The following is a 23,499-nucleotide window of genomic DNA, read 5'->3' on the forward strand; positions in this document are numbered from 1 at the left end:
TTGTTATGGCACCACTTAACCAGATTTCCAATCTCCCTCCTATATGCCAATTTGTCACCACCTTTGGTTCTGCCAACAACAATGGTGTCATCAGCAAACTTAAAATACCGTGTTGGAGATATACTTGGTCACACATTCATAAGAATAAATTGGGCAGAGCAGGGGGCTAAGCACACAGCTCTGTGGTGCTTCTGCGCAAATAGTGAGTGTGGAGAAGACACTGTGTTTTTCTTCTGCATACTTTTATTATAAATAGAGTTTGCTTTAAAAATATAAGCATCAGACGCAGTGCACGCACTCTGCATTCAATGCCGCACACCCACATCGGCTGAACGGGGTGGGTTAACCCGTTCGGAGTTCGATTGTAGTCTCTGCGCGCTAGGCTGTGCAGTGGCGTCGATCCTGCGAGTTAGCGGCCGTCATGTCGCTGTCGGGCCTTTTCCGCTCTGCCGTTTCACACTCGGTAAGGTCGGAGTGTTTGTTCCGGGCTCTCCGATGTTTCGGTGCGAGGCGGGCATTGTTTAGAGAAGGAAACGGGGGTAAGGGTTATAGCAGTGGCGAGTTTGGGCCCAGATCTCCATGTCCTTGGCCAGGCCTGAGTGCGGATAATGGCGGCGGTCGACCTTGGTGGGGAGGGCGCCAAGTGCCCCATCCTGGGTATAGTCCTCATTTACCCCCACCAGACCTATCCAGACGCTGCCCCCCCTCCCCGACCCACTTGGAGTTGTCTCGCCAACCTATCGACCCTCTGCAGCCAGCTCCAGCCCCACTCATTAATGACAGTGTAATCGACAAATAAAATAGAGATGTCGTAAAAGGATGGCAAATGGCGACACATAAACGATCATAAGAATTAGAACTCAGCCCGTTAAGCTTGTTCTGTTATTTAATAAGGTCATGACTAATTTAATTGTAAACTCAATTCTGTATTCCCATGTGCCTGCAAAGATTTTGCTTTTACCTTTGTTATCAATTGTTAACAGCTTTATAAATATTCAAAGAAAACGGTCCCATCACCCTTTAAAAAGAGTTCCAAAGGTTCGTCATTTTCAGAGAAGAAACTGTATCCCATCTACATTTATGTCCTCTTATAATTTTTATCATTGACCTATTTTCACACGAAAGAGTCCCAGAGATGTGTATTACAGCGACTCCATTTTGTCAATCTGCACTAATCCCATTCGCCTGCATTTAGGTGTATATCTAACACAACACCTATTCAGGAGCTTCTTCAAATGCCTGAAACAGGGCTGTGCAAAGATTTATTGCTGTGAGGAAATTGTTTAAATGGAGAGAAACTGCACCTCCAGTTCAGAGGGGTATCAGCACAGAAAGTAATAATGCAGATACAGCAAGTAATTTGTTAAATGGAACGTTGGTCTTTATTGCAAAAGGAATTGATAAGAAAAATGGCAGTCTTTTTCCAATTGTACTATGTGTTGGCCTGGTCAACGCATGGAGTTTTGGTCTCATTCATTATTGAGATATATATTTGCATTGAAGGCAGTTCTGAAAAGATTCACTAGGTGGAGTTCTGAGATAAAGTGGTTGACATGAATATTTGAGGTGTTCAACAATTTGGTAAATTGAAAACTGATCCTTTTGATAAGGTATGCTGATAGGATGTCACCTTTCAAAGGGGAATCTAGGACTAAGCGATCACCAAATTAAGAGAGTACTTTTATTTTTCACATATTCATGAATATTAATAGTCCTCTTCACTGGTGCTATAGTGGCATTTCAAGGTGGTTAGACCTGAGTTTAAATCCGTCCAGGTCCCAACCTGAGCAGCAGCAGTATCTGTGTGGAAGAAAGGCCTGGCCATGAAAACCCTTTGAACAACAATATCAATTCATTACAACTCACATCCTCGATGTTAATATTTATTTGCCCAGTTTGTCTTCTTTTTAACATTGGTTGTTTGTCAGTCTTTGTTTTTGTATAGTTTTTCATAAATACTATTGTATTTCTTTTTTCCCCTGTAAATGCTTGCTGAAAATGAATCTTAAGGTAGTATATGGTTGATGTATACCTATATGTATACTTTGATAATAAATTTATTTTGAGCTGTGAACCAGAGTACTATGGAGGCTGAATCATTGTAGGAATTTAAAACTTGAATTAGTTTTTGGTCTGTTGTAAACCCAAGAGAATAAACAAAAAAAAAATGGAGCTGAGGCCAAGATCTGACCAGCCATGTTCTTATTGAATGGTGGAGCAGGCTCAATGGGCAAAATGGCGCATACTTACTCCTCTATTTTCTCAAGTGTGCAATTTCAGATAAAATCTAAGCCATGTAATGGTGAAAAAGAGAAATATCTTTAATAAGCGCAGTGGAAATTTGGAACTTATGCCCCAAAGGATTTTGTTGTGGAGTCACTTGAAGCTCTCACAATCGATACATTTTTTATTTGTGGTCGGTCTAACTAAATGGTGAAAAGGGCACTTTGAGGGATAGTAGCTGAACACCTTTTCGTTTAGTAATAGTCAAATCCTGGTGTACAAGAGGACATGATGTCAAACATGAAAAATTGAAAGGTTGATTCTAATTTCAATTATAATTGTGTTACTAGAATTGGTATCTTATCACATGTACCAAGATACAGTGAAAATTTGTCTTGTATACAGATCATAGCATTACAAGGTGCATTGAGCTAGAATAACATAAAACAATAGCAATGCAGAATGAAGTATAAAAGCTGCTGAAAAAAATACAGTGTGGGTAAACTGTACAGTTCAAAATCATAAAGAAGTTGAGTTTATCGTATAAGCGGTTGGTTAAGAATCTGATAACAGTGAGGTAGAGCCTGGTGATATGTGCTTTCAGGCTTTTATGTCTCCTGCCTGATGATAAAGGCATGAAGAGAGAATGTCCACGATGGGTGGGGTCGTGATTATGCTGGCGGCTTTACAGAGAAGTGTACGTAGGGGGAGACGGGTTCTTGTGCTGAACTGTACATAGAACTAAACAGCTCAGGAACAGGCTGTTGTACCCACAATGTTGTGCTGAACCAAATAAATTAGTAATTAAATTACTGAATAATGGAATCCCCCTCTACCTACGCAATGTCCATATCTTTCCATTTTCCTCACTTTCATGTGCCTATCTAAACATCTCTAATGTATCTGCCTCTATCACCACCCCAGGCAGTGCATTCCAGGTATAAAGAAAACCTGCCCCTCATGTTCCCTTGAAATTACCCCCATCACCTTAAATGCATGCCTTCTGGTTTAAGATATTTCAACCTGGGGAAAAATATACTATCTTTTTACTCTATCTATTCCAATTTTAATCTGATAAACCACTATCAAATCTCCCTTCAGCCTTCAGCTCTGCAGAGAAAACAGCCATAGTTGGTCTAACCTTTCATTACAATGCATGCCCACTAATTCAAGCAGCATCCTGGTAAACCCCTTCTACACCCTTTTCAAAGCCTCAAGATTATCCCTACAGTGGAGTGACCTGAAAAGTGTGCAGTACTACAAATGTGACCTAACAAGAGTTTTATTACCCTAGCTATGTCCTTAACTTTCTGCAGTTTATTGCAAGTCATGTGCAGCACAGTTGCCAAACCAAGCATGCAGACAGTGCTTTCCCTGGTGCATTGATAAAATTTGGTATGAGTCAAAGGGGCATGTCAAATTTCTTTAGCTGTTCAGGAAGTAGAGGCAGTGTTGAGCTTTCTTTACTGTGATATCCAGACGGTTGGACGAGGATAAGCTATTGTTGATGTTCGCATCTAGAAACTTGACGCTCTCAACCTCAACAATCAAATGAAGCTCACTAATGCCTCTCCTTTCTGAGGAGACCATAGAGAACTGGACTATGCACATCAATACGAGTATACATCATGCTACAGATGCGTTGTATGTATCCTGACATGCTGCATCACTGTATGGTAGGGAAACTTCTGCAGCAGTCAAAACTGTCCAGTGCATCATTGGCACCAGCCTACCCCGCCATTAAAGACATTAATGTAGAAAGGTGCTGTAAAAAAGCCAGCATTATCATGAAGTATGCCACCACCTGCTCGTGGACTGCTTGTCCCATTGACATCAGGGAACAGGCTATGTAGCATCCATGCTAGGACCAGCAAGCTGAAAAGTAGTTACTTTCCCCAAGCGGTAAGCTGATAGCAGCTCCAACTACTAATCCACCCCACCACCACTACTTTATCATTTCCTGTCAGTCACCTTATGTACAGACACCCTTGTACTTGGCATTACATTATGTACATATAATCTATTTACATAAGCTATATTCTGTATTTATTTTTATTGTGTATATTTGATATATATTGCACTGGATCTGGAGTAACAAATATTTTGTTCTCCCTTACACTTGTGAACTGGAAATGACATGAAACAATCTTGAATCTTGTACATTGTTGTGTAGACATGAGTATGTGCCCTGCCCTCCTTTCTGAAGTCAATGACAAGCTCTTTTGTTGACATTGAAGGAAAGTTTGTTGTCATGACACCATGCCCTTAAGCTCTCTATCTCCTTCCTGTATTCCAGGTCATGTAATTTAAAATGCAGGCATTGGGATCACAGAATAGAAACAAAGCATTCCACTCATGAGACAGGAGTTGCCTTGAGAGAAGGATTTTAAGTTATTTGAGGAAAAGAAGTAGCCAGTAGTTTTGAAAGACAGATAGCCAGTTCCTTTGAAGGGACAATTTGCTATATTTATCAGCATGATATTTCAATGTAAGGTGTTTAGTATGAATAGGGTTAGTGGAGCAGACGATGGGCTTTGGTGATTAAAAACAAATTCATGAGGAGTTACAGAAATGGGAAAGCGCAGTTAGGAACAAACGTGCTGGGAGACTTAAAGTAACATTGATTTGGCAGACAAAGATGGTAAAACTGAGACATGCATCATCATAGGAATATCAGTAAGCTGTTCAAGCCTTCCAGTCATCCTTGTAGTTCTGGTTGGATTTTATTTTCAGTTTGCTTTGAGTGCAGGCTTTCTTAAGCCTATGTTATATATGGAATGGAGTTTGCAAGTTTTTGTTGTTACTCATTACTGATTTCTCTGGAGTGTGGGGTGCTAACGGATGACCTGAGAGACATAGAGTGCAGTCAGCCTTTTTATCTCAAGGCAAAAATGTCAAATGCTTGCAAACATAAATTTAAGATCAGTGGGGTGTAATTTGAAGGAGATTTATGAGGCCTTTTTTTCACAAAGGGAGTGGCAGATGGTTTGGATTATGCTGCCAGGGAACGTGGTGAAAACAGATAAGATAGCAGTAGCAACACTGAGGAGACAGACACGTGAACAGACAGGGAATCGAGGGGGAAGGGGAGGCAGTGGTGGAATAACCATGTACAGGCAGATGTGCAGTTTAAATTGGCATCATGGTTGGAGCAGACAGAAGGGCCTGTTGTACTGCACTACCCTATAGCTTATAGCCAGTGACAGATGTGAGCTGAGGTATCAGAGAGAACTGGAGAAGGAAAGAAAGGCAAAGTGTTTGACGAAGTTTCAGAGGGAATAAACATGTACAGTTTAAAATTGTGAAAGGATGGGGCCAAAAAATGACCATCTTGAGGAACATGATGTAAACTAATTTTTTAAACTGCCTTTACAAAAAAGATTTTTCCTCTGTTATAGCTAAGAACAGGTTAGCAGCATGATCAAAATAAGTACTGGATTTGTGCCTGTCAATCTTTTCCCTATTAAATATAAAGTGATTTGACATAGATCAAAATTAAATGATAGAAACCTTGAAAAACAGAAGAGTCCTTTTAACACCTTTTTGCCTGACCTACAGTTCAAAACAATCATGGTAAATCCTCTACCTTGATACTATTATTTCCTGTTTCTCCCCATACACTTGATAACTTTGGTGTCTAGCAATCTATCTACTATATAAGTATATTCAGTGATTGACCTCTCTACATTTTGTGTGGTTGAGATGTCCACAGATTTACCAACCTGTGACTAAAGACCTTGCTCCTCATTTCACTCCAATTTTTTACCTCATGAGTGTGATCACTATCTTACCCGTTCCATAGCTAGGGCAACATCTTCCCAGCATCTAGCCTATCGAACCCTGGCAGAATTTCAACGAGATTTCTTAAACTAGTGAATCCAAGCCTAGTCAACCTAATTTCTACTTGTACTAAAATCTTGCCATGCAGGTTTGGTAAATTTTCATTGCACTTCCTCTATGGCACTTAGAATCTTTCTTAGATTAGGAGACTGATACTGCATGCAGTATTTTAGGTGTGGTCTCACCAAGGCCCCATAGTAGTTATAGTTAGACATGCTTGTATCTGTACTCAAAACCTTTGCAGTTAAGGCCAACAAAGCTGAAAGTGGTAATGAATTGCATGTATGGTGTGTCTGTAGGCCGAGGCATTGAGCATAAGAGTTGGGAGGTCATGTTGCAGCTGTGCAAAACATTGGTTAGACCACATAAAGAGTGTGTACAATTCTGATTACCACACATCGTAGCAAAGGAGAGCATGCAAAAAAAGACAGACTGCCAGGGCTGGAGAGCTGTAATTATAAGGAGAGACTGTACAGGTTGGGTTTATTCTCTCTGGAACATAGGACATTATAGAAATTTATAAAATTATGAGGGGTATGTGTAGAATAGTCAGAGTCTTTAGTTTCCCGTAACAAGGAAGCTTAGAACCAGCAGGCACAGGTTTAATTTGAAAGGTGAGAAATTTGAATGAAATCAGAGGGAAAGGTTTTTCATACAGAGGGTGACTACCTAGAGAGAACTAACTGCCAGAAGAGATGGAAGTGATAATATTGTAATATTTAAAAAGCATTTCAACAAGTATCCATATTGGACAGCAGTAGAAGGATAGAGGCCTAAAGCAGGTAAATAGGATTAACATATAGAAGCATCATGGTCAACAACAATCATGAATCACAATCCACTCCAGTTTTGTGTTGCCAGCAAATGTAGAAATATGACATTCAGTTTACTCACCCGTCATATGTTGAATTTTGAAAGATGGTGATTATATGTATTGCATGAAGTACTCAACGTGTTTGCGTTGTCTGCGGCAGACCTTGTTTCTTGTACTTTTTTATTGTCAAAATTAATATTTTATTACAGCCAGAGTACAACCAACATCACTAATAAATTTAGTTGTGGTAATTTATACAAAGTCTTTAAATAAACACTGACTGAAACCTCTGATACATTAGTTTTTCTTCATAGGTCCTTGTGTGGAATGAACCTCTCTGGAAAAATGTCCTGAATTATGTATAGTTGAGCTTTTGATCTGCATGAGTTTGCAGTGCTTGTTCATGGGCTGTAGGTAGTCTGTAGGTTTTAGTTAGACCTCATAGTCTCTGATGGAATTGAGAGCCTTTCTGATGTAGTAATTAACCATTGCTGTATACAAGGGAATAGTCCATAAAGCATGGTTGATGGAGGTGAATTGAGATACGCAGAAAAGACTCTTTTCTCTACAAATCTGTCATGTAAAGGAATATTCCATCAGAATGTGGGTGACAGTCCTGCCACAATAAACCACTTAGAATGTTCAGAGCATTTGCTCTGTTGACCTGAGCCATAAGACAAAGAAGCAGAATTAAGCTATTCGGTCCATCAGTTCTGCACTGCCATTTGATCATGGCTGATTTATTTTCCTTCTCAACCCCTTTCTCCTGTCTTCAAAATGGTTATAAAATAAGTTGCTCAACAAAATGTAGTTAATTATTAACAATAGGAATGTACATACTTAATGGGAAAAAGGGGAATCCAAAAGGAAATAGCATTTTTACCCAAAGTTCAGTTATTTTGAGAGATTAGTAATGCTGAGTAGAAAAGGCATCTTTAACCAGATGGGATGCATTCTAGTCACAGGAATGAAAATCTGGTGAATTTTAGAAGCTCCAGCCATAATCTTTCAGACCTTCCTTGTAAGAATGGTGGCAGAGGATTACAAAGATTGTGAGGTGGCAATATTCAGAAAACGAAAGAAGGATAAATCTAACATTAATATAAAAACTGGGGAATATTTCAAAGAAGACAATCTGGGAGAAAATAAATTGTTTGAAAATGTATTGGTTGTTCAGGGCTAATTAGATTAAATTTACTTTATACTAACTAACTAATAAAGTTGTAAAGACAAAGTAAGATTAGTACCATTAATGTCCACATCAACATCAAAGGGCTTTTGATAAAGTTTGGCAGATTTGTTTGTGAAGTGAAATCTGAAATTAAAGGGCAGCAATTGTACCAAGTGTTTGTAATTGAGTTATTAATTGAATGTAAATGTACAGTACCGTTATGCAGTGATTTGTGCAGGAATGCTGCTCTTTTTGACAATCATTAATGGGTAACTGTACAATTTTAAATTCAAATGTCCTTTATTATCAAAGTATGTAAACAGTATACATCTCCGAGATTCATCCTTCTGCAGGCTGCTATGAAACAAAGAAACACCACGGAACCAGTTCAAGAAAACATCAAGCACCCAACGTGCATAAAAAATAACAGATTACACAAATGACAAAAAATGAGTGAACAACACAGAAAATTAAACATCAAACCAGGAGTCCAGTATAACTGAGATCAGTTCACAAGAATCAAAAGTGTAATAAACATATGAGGATTGTAATTAACTTCAGAAGAATATAAGTGGGAAATAGACAGATGTACGGCAAATTAAATGCAACTTAACCAAATATTTAGTCGTTTATTTGACCCAGGGAAAAAACTAAAGAGCTAATATAGAGTAAATGATTAAGCCAAACATTTATAATGCAGCTACAGTAATGTGCAAGGGCAGACCATTTTTTAAAAGCTATTTTATAGAGAATAAGAGGGGTCAGGTTTATAAGAGCAGTACTAAGAATGACGGAATTTAGTTATACAAACATTGATTTGAGAAGCAAGGTTTGCTCTCCTTAGAGCAGAGAGGGTACAAAGTCATTAATGATTATGATGGAGTACATAAGGAAGTGTGTGTTGTGATGGATTTATGGTAAATGCCAAAAGAACCAAACACAATGTAAGGAGAAATATTTTTAGGATTATATTTTGGAATGCACTGCCTGAAAGGCTGTTGAAATCAGGCAATGTAGTAATTTTAAAAAGGGAATTAGACAAAGATTTGCATAGGGAAATTTTGAGGCACTCTGGGGACAACTTTGTTTCTGTCACAGGCATAGATGAGGCAGATGGCCTCTTGGTCATATATCATTCAATAAATGTTGGCAACGGGGATTGGAAGCCTCTTGTAGGACTGAAATCATTGTAAATCAATTGAAGTTTATTAATAAAGAGTAGGTTAGCAATTGTATTTCCAAATTCAGCTTTTTTCTGTAGAAAGCATATCTTATTTGAAACAAAATGATTGTTTGCTTGTTTGATACTTTGTAAGTGTACACTGCAAGTGTTCAGGGGAGGAATAATATTTCACATTTCCTGTCAGGTTTAAGTAGACCCATGATACTTCTACAGATTGTGCTGGACTTCCATGTGCTTTCAATGATGTTGCATTGTGCTGTTAGATAAATCACTTTGATGTCTTGTACCACATTTAATTCCTTACTTCGCGTTTAAGCTTCAGCCAGCAGTTAAAAAAAAATAAAACTTTCTAATACAGCATGTTAAATGTAGCTGAATGCACAATTGATTAAATTAACTGATGAGGAAGCCAGATGCTTAAATTTTGTACTGTTTGAATCAAGTGCACTAATTCTGCTAGTACACCAAGGAGATCAAAGGTTAAATTCAAAAGGGGTTATTTAGCAATGAAAATGAAAAACTGGCTTGATTTGGAGTTAGTAGTTGAGACTGGAAGGTTATGATTTTAGCACCATTCTTGGTTTGTTGCATTTAATGTTTGTTTACTGTTTAATTGAAAGTGCAGTTTAATGACTTGAGACTGGATCTGGTTGACAACACCAATATACAAATTTATCTCCGTATTCTGAGAACTTTATGAATTTGATGAATTCTCTTCAAATGAAAACGATTAAACATTTCTGTGGCCAAAGAGCTCTTGCAGTAGATTTTCTGATTGTAAATAACAGAAATGTGGAAGAAATGTTTGTCATTGCTGGACAAGACTTAAGTTACACTTTAAAATTCCCAAAAGTTTCACCAGGTAATGGTAGACTTTTATTTTGTTGATAATGGATTTTCAGAAATGCACTTTTTGAAATTCCAATTTGAGGGCCAGTTGGCTGTTGCTGAAGGCCTAGATTAGAAGATTTAATAGAGACAATTTAGATTAGGCTTTTATAAATGAAGGGAATATTGTTATACTTGATGCATAGCAGAGGAAGCACCCAAAACTATACAATGAACACATTCCAATTACATTTGCTGTAAATCAATTTTGCAGTATTGATTAATAGAATGGACCACTGGGCATTACTGGTGTTGTGTTGCGTGAATTTTACAGATTGTATATTTTCTTTTGAAACGTACCGCTTCTATTTTTTGTTCTTTATGTGATTTCAAAGTGCAGGAGGTTGTTGTGCAAGTTGTTTTCTTTCCTTAATCCACGTTGTTCGGAAAATGCATTTGCAAATCCTCTCATTGGAGTATTTGTTCTTGGCCACAATCTTACCTGATGTCTTTTCTTGTCTTGTCATTTATTATTTGCTATTTTTTTTATTGCATAAGGCTCAGTAAACTGTCAGCTTTAGCTTATGATCTTGAAGAAAGGTTCCTATAATGATCTAGTGATTAGTCATGTAGATATTCTACAAACCCCATTTCCAGAAAAGTTGGGATATTTTTGAAAATGCAAAAAAACAAAAATCTGTGATATGTTAATTCACGTGAACCTTTATTTAACTGACAAAAGTACAAAGAAAAAAATTTCAATAGTTTTACTGACCAACTTAATTGTATTTTGTAAATATACACAAATTTAGAATTTGATGGCTGCAACACACTCAGCAAAAGTTGGGACAGAGTTAAAATAAGATTGAAAAGTGCACTGAATATTCAAGTAACACCGGTTTGGAAGACTCCACATTAAGCTGGCTAATTGGTAGCAGGTGAGGTATCATGACTGGGTATAAAAGTAGCGTCCATCAAAGGCTCAGTCTTTGCAAGCAAGGATGGGTTGTGGCTCACCCCTTTGTGCCAAAATTCATGAGAGAATTGTTAGTCAGATCAAAAGGAACATTTCCCAACGCAAGATTGCAGAGAATTTAGGTCTTTCAACATGTACAGTACGTAATATTGTGAAAAGATTCAGAGACATCTTAGTGCGTAAAGGGCAAGGTTGGAAACCACTGTTGAATGTGCGTGATCTTCAAACCCTCAGGTGGCACTGCCTAAGAAACCATCATGCTACTGTGACAATTATAGCCACCTGGGCTTGGGAGTACTTCAGAAAACCATTGTCACTTAACACAGTCCATCACTGCATCCAGAAATGCAACTTGAAATTATATTACACAAAGAGGAAACCATACATCAATCCTATGCAGAAACGCTGGCGAGTTCTCTGGGCCTGAGCTCATCTCAGATGGACTGAAAGACTGTGGAACCATGTGCTGAGGTCAGATGAGTCCACATTTAAACTAGTTTTCGGAAAAAATGGGCGTCGAGTTCTCCTTGCCAAAGATGAAAATGACCATCCTGATTGTTAGCAGCTAAAGGTGCAAAAGCCAGCATCTGTGATGGCATGGGGGTTCATCAGTGCCTGTGGCATGTATGTGAAGGTACCATTGACTCTGATGTGTATATTAGGATTTTAGAGAGACATATGTTGCCATCAAGGCGACATCTGTTCCCGGGACGTCCATGCTTATTTCAGCAGGACAATGCCAGACCACATTCTGCACGGGCTACAACAGCTTGGCTATGTAGACACAGAGTGCATGTGCTTGACTGGCCTGCTGTCCAGATCTCCTATTGAAAATGTATGGCGCATCATGAAGAGGAGAATCAGAACAGAGACCACGGGCTGTTGAGCAGCTGAAGTCTTATATCAAGCAAGAATGGACAAAATTTGCAATTGCAAATCTTCTATAATTAGTATCCTCAGTTCCAAAATGATTAAAAAGTGTTATTAAGAGGAAAGGTGATGTAAAACAATGGTAAACATGCCTCTGTCCCAATTTTTGTTGAGTGTGTTGCAGCCATCAATTTCTAAATTTGTGTATATTTACAAAGTACAATTAAGTTGGTCAGTAAAACTATTGAAAATCTTTTCATTGTACTTTTGTCAGTTAAATAAAGGTTCATGTGAATTAGCATATCACAGATTTTTGTTTTTATTGCATTTTGGAAAATATCCCAACTTTTCTGGAAATGGGGTTTGTATTTCCCAACGTTGATCACAATTGGGTGTAGTTCAAGGGTTCAGCAAAGGTGATGTCATCAAGCAGAGAAAGTAGCAAGCCATGTTAAAGAATTCTCACAGGAAGCAAAATTGTAATTATTAACTCTTAACATTTTGCAAAATGTGTCATAAAGATTGGAACATAGATAAATGTAGAATCTGAAACTATATGAATGTCTTTTAGGGGAATTCCAATGTACCTTGGAACGTCTGGGTTTAAGTTTGTGAGAGGTGTGGCCTACTGTGTTCTTAAAATTTTACTTGGTAGTTTATAACAAATATAACATTTGAGAGTTTTAAATAGTAAAGAACTCAGTAAATTTTGAAATTCTGTGTTCTGGAGTAAAAAAATGCAAACTTTCATATTGTGCAGGCAAGCAGGGAGTTGCTGACTTTTCTGTATTTGTGCATGATCCAAAATTTGTTATCAAATTCACAGAAAGAATGGAGCACATTGTCTTGCTATGTAGATAATCATAAAACTTAGTCTTTTCAATGATTAGATAGCTGTACTGTTAATAAATACGATACATTGCAGGATTAAGAGCACTCTGTTTTATTTCATAAATCTCTTTGACAGATTACAGAGCTTTTGTTTCCTCTGTGATAAACTTAGTTACATAAGATTAAAAAATAAATATGGCATACAAACAGATCATTTGTTCCACAAGGTGTTAAACCAACTTTTATACTCCATGTGTCTCCTCCTAATATTTCTTATTAGTATCAGTGTTACTCCGTGCGTCTTTGTCCGCCTTCAGCCTCCTGTTAATTTATATTGTTTATTTCATCATCTCTCTGTGGTTGCAAGTTCCATATTTTCACTACTCTTTAGATGAGGCTATTCCTTTTGAAATCCCAATTCAATTTTTTGATGATTACCATATAACAAAGGCTTCCAGTTTAGTTTTTCTCCACAAGTGGAAGTCTGTTTTTACTCTTCCAGAGTCTTTACTTTTAATATTTCTAGGAGGTCACTCCTAGCTGCTCTTCTCCAGAGAAAACAGATCCTGTTGGCCCATCCTTTCCTGATGTAGCAGAATTGTGTTTCTGTAAACTACCTTGTTAATCTTTTGTGTTCTGCCCAATGTCTGTATATGTATTTAAATAACATGGCAAGCAGAACTAAGTTTGATCTAATTGAGATCCAGCATGGTTTTGGCATGATTTCTTTAATCTGTAGTTGGCTGTAGTGTTCAGTTAGCTTTTTAATGGCCTTGCTAAACCGTGGTGCAACTTTTAGTAAATAATGTACTTCTACCCTTTCAAACTGAGACATGCATTATCCAAGTGATAAGTGACCTCCCCCTACTTACTACCAAAATAAATTACCTGGCATATGACTGTGTTGAACTCACTGTAAGCCCTTCCATCAATACCTTAGGTGTCACGATTGACCAACAACTCAGCTGGATCAGCCACGTAAATACCATGGCTACAATACATGAGCAAATAGGTATCCTGCAGTGAATGACTTGCCTTTTGACCTCAAGGCCTTTCCACAATCTACAAGGCACAAATTAGAAGTGTGATAGACTACTTACCTGGAAGAGTTGCAATGCCAGCAACTCTCAAGGGGTATTACACCTGCACTCTATTAATAACTGTAAACATTAATTTCCTCCACCATCTGCACACAATGGCTGTCGTGTTTACCATTTATTAATACTGGGCTATTATTGTCATATGTACCAAGTTACAGTGAAAAACTTTTTGTTTTGCTTGCAATCCAGACAAATCATGCAATACATAATTACAACAAGGTAATACGAAAGGAATGGAGAGTTCAGATTCAGATTCAGTTTATTGTCATTTAAAAACCACAAATGCAATGCAGTTAAAAAATGAGACAACGTTCCTCCAGAATGATATCAACAAAGCATGACAAAATAGTCTACACCAGAAAATCCACATAACGTTTGGCAATCCCCAACCCAGAGTCCAGAGAGGCTGCTGCGTATTAATATCGTGCTACCATCTTAGCACGTTCCCCGGAAAGGATCTCCAAAACCACCAGACAAAACAAGACCAAAAACTAAAGCTACAAGGCCTGCACAAAGCCACATAGTTACAACAGTGCAAACAATACCATAATTTGATTAAAAAAAAACAGACCATGGGCACGGTAAAAATAGTCCAAAGATGTTAAAAGACTATAAGTTCTTTATGAAGAAAGTAGGGGAATAGAAGCAGGAGTAACACTTTGTTTGTTACTCAGTTGTATCATATGTTTCTCCATACACACACGTGTGTTATTTCCAAATACCGTGTGCCTTATTGAAAGCCTCAGAAAGTCTGAGCACAACACATCTGGTTCACCCTTGCTTATACTGTTAGTTGCAACTTCAAAAGCGCAAATGTGATTTCCTTTTCATAAATCCATTAACTTTGACAGTATTCTTTTTCCTTTGATCTACAAACTGTCCCAGGGAATGGGTTTTGTTTTTACAGATGTCTGGGAGTCAGTTTTGTTCATGAGCAGGAAATAGACAAAAATCATTCAATATTGTAACCATACCTCCTCTATGTTCAAAATGATGATTCTAGGAATGGGAGGGTTATCATATGAGGGATGTTTGATAGATCTGGGCCTGTACTCACTGGAATTTAGAAGGATGAGGGGATCTCATTGATACTTTTCAAATGTTGAAAGGCCTAGACAAAGTAGATGTGGAAAGGGTGTTTCCCATGGTGGGGGAGTCTAGGACAAGAGGGCACAGCCTCAGGATAGAGGGGCATCCAATTAGAACAGAGATGCAGGGAAATTTCTTTAGCCCGAGGGTGGTGAATTTGTGGAATTTGTTACCACAGGCAGCTGTGGAGCCCAGATCATTGGGTGTATTTAATGTGGAGATTGATAGGTTTTTGATTGCCATGGCATCAGAGGTTATGGGGAGAGGATTAGGAAATGGGGCTGAGGAGGGGAATAAAGGATCAGCTGTGACTGAATTGCGGAGCAGACTCGATGGCCCAAATAGCCTTGTTCTATTCCAGTCTTATAATGAACAGCATCAAAAACACATAAAGCTGATAAAGATGTACTAAAAGTGCTGAGACTGAGGAAACTAGGTCTACCATTCGTGAAAACAAACAGACTTTTGCATTTCAGATTAGTACGAGAGCTTGCTTGTATGTAGAGATGTCCACAGGTTAGGTGTTCATAGCCCAGGGAAACAGCATGTGTACTGCTTTTAACTCCTTGAAATAGCCACAGCTGCCTTAGATGGATATACATTGTAAACTACATAATTATTCTTAAAAAGTTAGCTATTACTGTTTTTTATTATGATTTTCAATATGATTTCCTAGTCTACCATGACCGAGTCATTCTTTTTGCCTTCATAATTCAAATTTAATTATTTCCTCTTTTAATTTTTATACTCCCATTTTATTGTGATTATTGTTCTGTAAAGGCCACTGAAATAAAAATGCAACAGTGATCTTCTGCATTTCAGTTATTCTTCATTTTTGCTTCTGCTTGTTTGGATTGGCCAGTCTATGTAGATTAATGTCTACAGTTATTACTCTTGTTACATACACCTTAAATATTTTGTTTTATGTTAGTACTTTGCATCACCTGTACTATTTGAGGCTTATGTACGACTCCCACAAATGTTAAATAAAAACAGAGAATGCTAGGAAAATTGTTTAGGTAGCATCTGTGGAAAGAGAATCAGAGTTAAGGTTTCTGGTCCAGAATTTAGTTTTTATTTCAGTTTTCTGACATCTGGAGTCCCCCCTCCCCACTAGTGTTATTTGCCCCTTCCTTTGCTAAACTATCTAATTTCTGAATGTTCATTTGTTAATGTGTTGTGTATATTTTTGTGAAATTAAAGGAGAAATAAAAAATGAATGATTTTTAGATATTTTTTTCTTCTGCCTCTAGTTCACTGTGTCTGTGTCAGTAATTTGTCATTAACTTCTAGTGGTGGTTTAGATCAGCCTCTATCAAGTGATCCTGACATTCACTAAAAACTTTCGTTCTTTTCTTTCTTACATTTTAGGTAAGACAGATCCGCTATGTACAAAGGACGGCACAATGTGCAGGAGGAAGTGGTGCAGCTTCGTTTGTGGTAAGTAATTGGTGCACAATATAGAATATGCGTAAATAAATTTTAAGTCTTTTCAAATGTTGTTGATGTATTTTCAGGTGAATTAACTTGGTACAGTCCCTTTCAATTCTGGACCATTAGAGATTTAGATTTAACTTAAGATCCTTACAAATAGTAAGTACACGGCTTTATTCTCAACCCATATTTGGGTAGAAAATAACATCTTCGAGACCATGTTAGATTAGTTAGCAATAAACTAAAAATATTTGTTGTTATGTGATGTAGTGCTCTGTGTATTTTAATTTACAAAGTAGAATGCAATGTTGTTCCATATACACTTGGCCCTCTGTATCCGCGGATTCAATCAACCGCGGATTGGGATCGAAAAGCAAACCCAGAAGTTCTCTCTCCAGCATTGACCATTTTTCACTTTGCATCTCGTTCGGTCACTATTTGTTTTGTGTGCACCCTTTGTTTCTGTGAAAAAATGGCTTCTAAAAGGCAATTAAGTGGTCAAAGCAATTCCTCAAAGGCTAAGAGGGAGCATAAAGTACTGTAATCTAGAGATGATAAAAAGTATTTGAGCATTGTTTGCCTCGCGTCTCGTTCGCTCGCTACTTGTGTTGTGAGCAAGAGGAAGGAGTTTAAGGCTAGTAAGGGATGGCTGGCTAGCTGTGTAAAGTGCTACAGTCTCAAGGACTTAAAGAACATGGGAGAATCGGCATCGGCTGATGCCGAGGCACCATCAGCGTTCCCAGAAGAGCTATGATGGTTGCGTCTGTACTGAACATGTACAGACTTCTTGTTCTTGTCATTATTCCCTAAACCAGAGGTCGGCAACCTGCGGCTCCAGAGCCACATGCAGCTCTTTGATCTCTGTGATGCGGCTCCCCGTGGTTTGTTAGCTTTTGAAATGTAATTCGAAATTTGAAGATTATGGTGATCTGGTACAATATGAAAACTTTGCGGAGACACCGTTTCCTGGCACATCCGAACCAGCTCACAATTAGCCACCGTTCCGACTAAGGGAGATAGCCTACGGGGGTTTGTGAGTACGTGTCTTTTGGAGCATACGCGCCCACGGGGGGGCGGGTTGAGGGAGGCTTTAAAGCAAGGCTGTTTAGTTCGAATAAAGTTACCTTTGACTGCAGTCTTTATTTTAGCGCTGCGTGTAGCACACCGCTACAACGTGTTTTTTATCGCTATTAATATACATCACCACTGCCAATGCCTGACACCCGCCAGTGCGCGCATTCTTTTAATTCTTCGATCCAAGGTAGGCTACCTATGGAGTAACCTTCAACCCAACGTCTTTTTTTCGGAGTTCAAAATGTTTTTGTTGCATGCAGAAATGTAATTTCGTTTTCTCTGCAGGAGTTCATCAATTTCATAAATGCAACACATTATAGTTTGTTTATACATAGCATAAAGGCAAAAAAAACCCGTTGTATGCAGTGTTATTTCATTTTGTGGCTCCCAGTGTTTTCTTTTCTGTGGGAAATGGGTCCATATTGGCTCTTTCAGTGGTAAACGTTGCCGACCCCTGCCCTAAACAATGCGGTATAACAACTATTTACATAGCATTTACAGTGTATTAGGTATTATAAGTAATTTAGAGATGATTTAAAGTATACAGGAGGATGTGCATAGGTTATATGCAAATACTACACCATTTTATATACGAGACTTGAGCCTCTGCAGAATTTGGTATCCGCGGGGGGGGTGGGGGGGGGTCCGGGAACCAAACCCCCACGGATACAGAGGGCCGACTGTATAACCAGACAATTAGGGCTAATATCTGCTTTGAAAAATGTAGCAAATTTAACCCTTTCCCATATCTTAGTATTGTGGAAGCAGCTAAAGGTAACTAAGAAAATATTTAATTTTAATGTATTGATGGAGAGCAATACCACCAACTAAGTCAATGAGAAATTTCATCTGTGATTGAAAAATAAAATTTATGATTTCACTCAGTCTTTGCAAAGTTGTGGTTTATTTAGCACTCTATTATCTTGTTTTGCAATTTCTGCCCCATGGTTTAATCTAACAGGTACACTGTAGAGCATATTTATGATATTGGAATTATGTATTTACGTTCAGTGTAGCTATTGTGTTTAAATTGTCATTGGGGAAACTATTTAACCACATTTTAGTTAGTCATTTGAGCCTGAATTGTACACCATGGAAGCAGGCCATTCAGCCCACCAAGTCAGTGCTATGTCAATTTTATCTAGGGTTTTCCAGCTTGCATCTGTACTTTGCAGTTGTGTTATCAATTAATGAAAAAAATTGGCTTTCATGTACTGAATAGTCATTCTTATTTATTATTTTTATATGAGTCATTGGCAAGGGAAGCATTTATTGCCCTTGATAACAGTATATACAGACTTCAGTTTGGGGCACTCCTACAGTCCTGGAACTTCCTGATACATTGCCAGAACTGATTTTGATTATGAGGGTTGTGCATGACTTGCTGTCAGGATATTTCCAAAAAGAATGTGTCATTATATAGATGCAACATCTGGGTTAGAATTATTTCTATCCAATTGAAGTCTACAGCATTTGTAATCTCAAATTTATTACTCTACAATTAGTTTAAGGGTACTTTTATCCTTTCCCAAGCATGGAGTGGCATGGTAGCGTGGCGGTTAACATTACACTTTCATTTGGATTAGCTGAGAACATTCAGTGCAAGACTGAAGGACAGTATCAGAGCTTGTGTACCCTGATAAAAGGGGTGGCACAGCGGCGTAGCGGTTACAGTGCCAGCAACCCAGGTTCAGTTCCCGCTAATGATTATAAGAAGTTTTTATGTTCTTCCCATGACCACATGGGTTTCCTCCAGGTGTTCTGGTTTCTTCCCACATTCCAGAGACATATGGGTTAGTTGGTTAATTGGTCACATGGGTATAATTGGATGGTGTGGGCTTTTTGGGCCTGAAGGGCCTGTAACTTTGCTGTATCTCTAAATGCAAATAGAAAAATAAAAGTTAAAATCCTTATCATATTAATGACTTTTTAATTACATTTAAAATATTGTTAAATGTATATAGGAACATAGGATTAAGAAGGAGGGAGGCAAAGGACTGAAAATTATAGGCTAGGTAGCCTGCCTTCAGAGGTAGGTTATTGGAGTCCATTATTAAGAATGAGGTTTTGGGTACTTGGAGGCACATAAGCTGAAGTCAGCATAGTTTTTTAAAGAGAAAATCTTGCCTAACAAATCTGTTGGAATTCTTTTGAGGAAATTACAGGCAGTATAGAGAAAGGAGAGTCAATGGATATTGTTTACTTGGATATTCAGAAGGCCTTTGACAAGGTGCTGCATGTGTGTCTGCTAAGCAAGATAAGAGCCTATGATATTACAGTAAAGATACCAGCATGGATAGGATTAGAGGGCAGAGCCTCAAAATAAAATGATGTCCCTTTAGAACAGAGAAGAGAAGGAATTTCTTTAGCCAGAGAATGGTTTATCTGTGGAATTCATTGGCACAATCAATCATTAGGTAGATTTAATGTGGAGGTGACAGGTTCTTTATTAGTAAGTGCATTATAGGGGAATGGGGTTGAGAGATAATATATCAGCTATGATGGAATAGTGGTGCAGACACATTTTTGGCAACATCTAGGTTAAATTCACATCAGTCCCACTTTACTGCACTGTAGATGGCTATAAAGAAAATTCTGTAAAGACCGCAACAGGGGATTTCTGCATTAAGTTATGTTTTCAAATCACAAATGTTGGACAGTGAATCATTTCAAAGTAAAATACTCAGTCATCAAGAATCTACACAGCAAGGTTTGTGATGGTGAAGAGTGCATTGAGAGAAGACTTTTGATGGAGTGTCAGCAGCTTTAAAAATGAGAAGAGATGTGTTTAGAGAAAAAAATGCCAGAAGCTGGACTCTTCATTTCAATCTTGCTCCACAATTTGATCTTCTCCCTGAACTTCACTCTGCCACACATTTGTCTAGGATTCCAAAACTCTGATTTTTTTTTACGACATGTTCGGCTGAATGTCCCATTCAAAGCCAATTCCAATTTCATTAATTCTATTCCCTGGCTAATTTCCCTGAAAGCCATTTCCTCTCACATAGCTATGAACTCCATATTGATTCTTCTACAATTTACTTGTATTATGGAATAACAACCAATTCACTAATGATCAGCCTATCTCTTAGAGTATGGAAAGAAACCCACACAGTCACAAACTCCACGCAGACAGGATAAAGCAGCGGTGCTCGAGCAAAGGCATGTATGTCTATTATTCCATTCTCCATATGTGCTTCTAAATGCAATTATTGAGTGTGCTTCCACAGCTTTTAGCTTGAGAATTCCAGCAATGAAGTTTACTCTTCAATATCCAACTCTCTTTCCAGCCCCCCTCCAACCTGCACAAGTGAAAAACTCTAATACAAGGGAACTTTGTATTGCTAAGGCCCTACAAAATGTATTGCAAATTTCAAGGATATCAATAAAGATTGTGGACTAGAGAAGAAATGTGATGAGGCTGAAGTAGATTGCAGAAGTAATGAAGGTGAAGACCATGGATGAAGGTTGCTCAGGTCAAGGATTTTGGAAACCTGCATTGTGACAAGAGATGATGCATGCTGATGAGGGGAGGTTTGGGAATAAGTGTGGCAGTCCAGCCCACTTGCCAACTACATGGACCAGATCTGGAGTTTGCAAAGGCATCATTAAAGTAATTGAGTGCAAAGGTGAATAAAGCTCAAACATCCCTTCAGTGGTGTGGGGGAGGATCAGAAGCATGTGTTTTTGTGAAAAATGTTCATCTTGTTAATGCCCAAGTTGTGGGATATGCAGTTTACTCAGAGCTAACTAAAGCAGCTTTGTTTCATGATATTTGAACTGAAGAAAAATCTTGCTTGGTTATGTAGTACAGCCTTGCACTTTTGATAAAGACTGGGTTTGAGCTAGGTTTTGTCCATATCTGACCTACAGATGTATGTATCAAAATACATACATCTGTATGTATTTCATTTCACCAAATGACATCCAAATATTGAGAGAAAAATGGGTAAAGGATATCAAGCCAAAAACGAATGTTGACTTTGTGAAGGAAAGTTCTAAAGTTACAACAGTGATTCAGAAGACAGAGGGAAGTCCAGGGATACAAAAATGGGCAACTCAATGTTAAAAGTTATAGGAGTAGCTTTAATATAACAGTCTATTGATAATCTCAATCTGGTGTATTACTTCCTTTTGCAAATGTTAGCATGATTTTCCTTTACATACATTTGAGCAGTGTTTTTTGAAAGCATATCTCCTCCAGCCCCTCAACGTGCAGTGGTGGGAGCAGCCTCAATGGCTTTTACCCAGGCAGTTGTTAGAATGATTGCTCCAGAATTCACTCTTTGACCATGGAATGTGCTAGCCCTCTGCATTTAGACATATTTTAACCAAACTGATCATCTTACGACAGCAATTGGATGTTTGTTTCAGTTTGTCCCTGGAGGGCACAAAATCACTTCTCCTGAAAAAGCTGTGCCTTTGATGAGCATTATCATCGTATTACCTTGTTCTCCAACCTCACCTCATTCATTAGGCTCACTTCCTACTTATGCATGTTAATTGTACATTGTCAGAGTATTTTGTTTATGTAATTGTACACTGCAACCATGCTGACACTAAGTGGACTTGACTATCAGGCCTTTGTGAAGATCTTTGAAATTAGTGGAAACATTAGCAAATACCATTAGATGTAAACTTCTGGTGTAAAATGTTAATCCGCCCTATAAAACGTACAAATTCCTATTTATGTAATGGAAAGCTCCGTTTTCCCTCATCAGCTTCTACTTAAATATCTGTTTTTCTTTAAGCATAGGGATTCCCCTGAGAATAATCAAGATACACCTTTTGATTTCACACCTGAAAATTACAAGGTAAGAAAACTAACTTTTGACCCTCTTCTGAGAATCAGGTTTAATATCACTAACATATGTTGTGAAATTTTGTTTTGCGATGGCAATACAGTGTAATATATATAAATTATTAGAAGTTACAATAAGAAAAATATATAGTACAAAATGAGAGCAAAATAGTTCTTCGGGTATTCTAGGAAATAATTTTTGTGAAATCCATTGGGAGAAGGAGTGCATTTGTAAAATTGCTTTATATAACGATGACTTTGCCATTTACTTATTGATACAATGTTAGGCCAAGGCTGTTTGGTGTAAAAAGGGGAGGAAGAAAGCAAAGCAGAACAGCTGTTCCTGAAGGTGAAATGATTCTGTGCCATTGGAAATTAATGTATTATCAGAAGAATATTTCACATTTTGAAAAAGGGGAAATGAGCATTTTACATTTTAAGTTGAGCCTTAGCTTGATTATAAGTAATTAGTATTGAGAACTCATCTATGCTCTAACAACACAATCTTTGGAAACTAAAGGGTTGCAAACTTTGATGTTAGCCATTATTGTTTGGAAGGTCAGAGGGTCTTTGTAAAGTTAGGTTGCCTTACTGACAACATTTGGAAAATATTCAGTAGTAGTAGTGCTTTCTAATCAATAGTACACTGTACTGCATAAAATTAAAAATAAATAAATAAATTATGGACAGAATTGGTGCTTTTCACACTCACTCAACTTAAAACCATTTATTCCTCTCTTTGCTCTGCTTCTATTGGATGAAGAGCATACTAAAAAAAAATTCTTGTACCGTTATTTATCATCTTGAACTATTGCTGTCTTTCCAACAAGGTTATTCCACTCTTGTTGAGAGAGTCCAGTATTTGGACATAATAATGGTGATGTCCATGTCAACATGGTGGGAGATATAGACATGATGGTGTTGAAGCATATCACCTCCTGTCTGAATGGTGACTTGGATCTGCTCCAATTCACCTACCGAAACAACAGGTCTACAGCAGATGCTATCTCATTGGCTCTTCACACAATCCTGGAACGTCTGAACAGCATAGTTGTATGCATCAGGATGCTCTTTATTGATTACAGTTTGGTATTTAACACTATCATTCCCTCAAAACTAGTCAGTAAAATCCAACACCTGAGCCTTGTGTAATTGGATGCTGGATTTGCTCACTTGTAGACCCCAGTCAGTTCGGATTGGCAAAAAACATTTCCTCCACAATTTCCATCAGGAGCACTACAGGGATCTGTACTCAGCCGCCGCTC

General features: G+C 38.0%; 1 protein-coding gene across 1 annotated transcript in view; it reads left to right on the forward strand.

Annotated features, from left to right (window-relative positions):
* Window positions 1-311: 311 nt before the first annotated feature.
* ndufv2 (NADH:ubiquinone oxidoreductase core subunit V2) overlaps window positions 312-23,499 on the forward strand; it is a 61,281-nt gene continuing 38,093 nt past the window's right edge. Inside the window, exons 1-3 of the mRNA XM_059976156.1 lie at window positions 312-463; window positions 16,297-16,365; window positions 22,185-22,247. Of these exons, the coding sequence (XP_059832139.1) occupies window positions 422-463; window positions 16,297-16,365; window positions 22,185-22,247 (174 nt within the window). The 5' untranslated portion in view covers window positions 312-421. The remainder of the gene's footprint in view (window positions 464-16,296; window positions 16,366-22,184; window positions 22,248-23,499) is intronic.

The sequence above is a fragment of the Hypanus sabinus genome, chromosome 1, assembly GCF_030144855.1.
Source record: "Hypanus sabinus isolate sHypSab1 chromosome 1, sHypSab1.hap1, whole genome shotgun sequence".
NCBI lineage: Eukaryota > Metazoa > Chordata > Chondrichthyes > Myliobatiformes > Dasyatidae > Hypanus > Hypanus sabinus.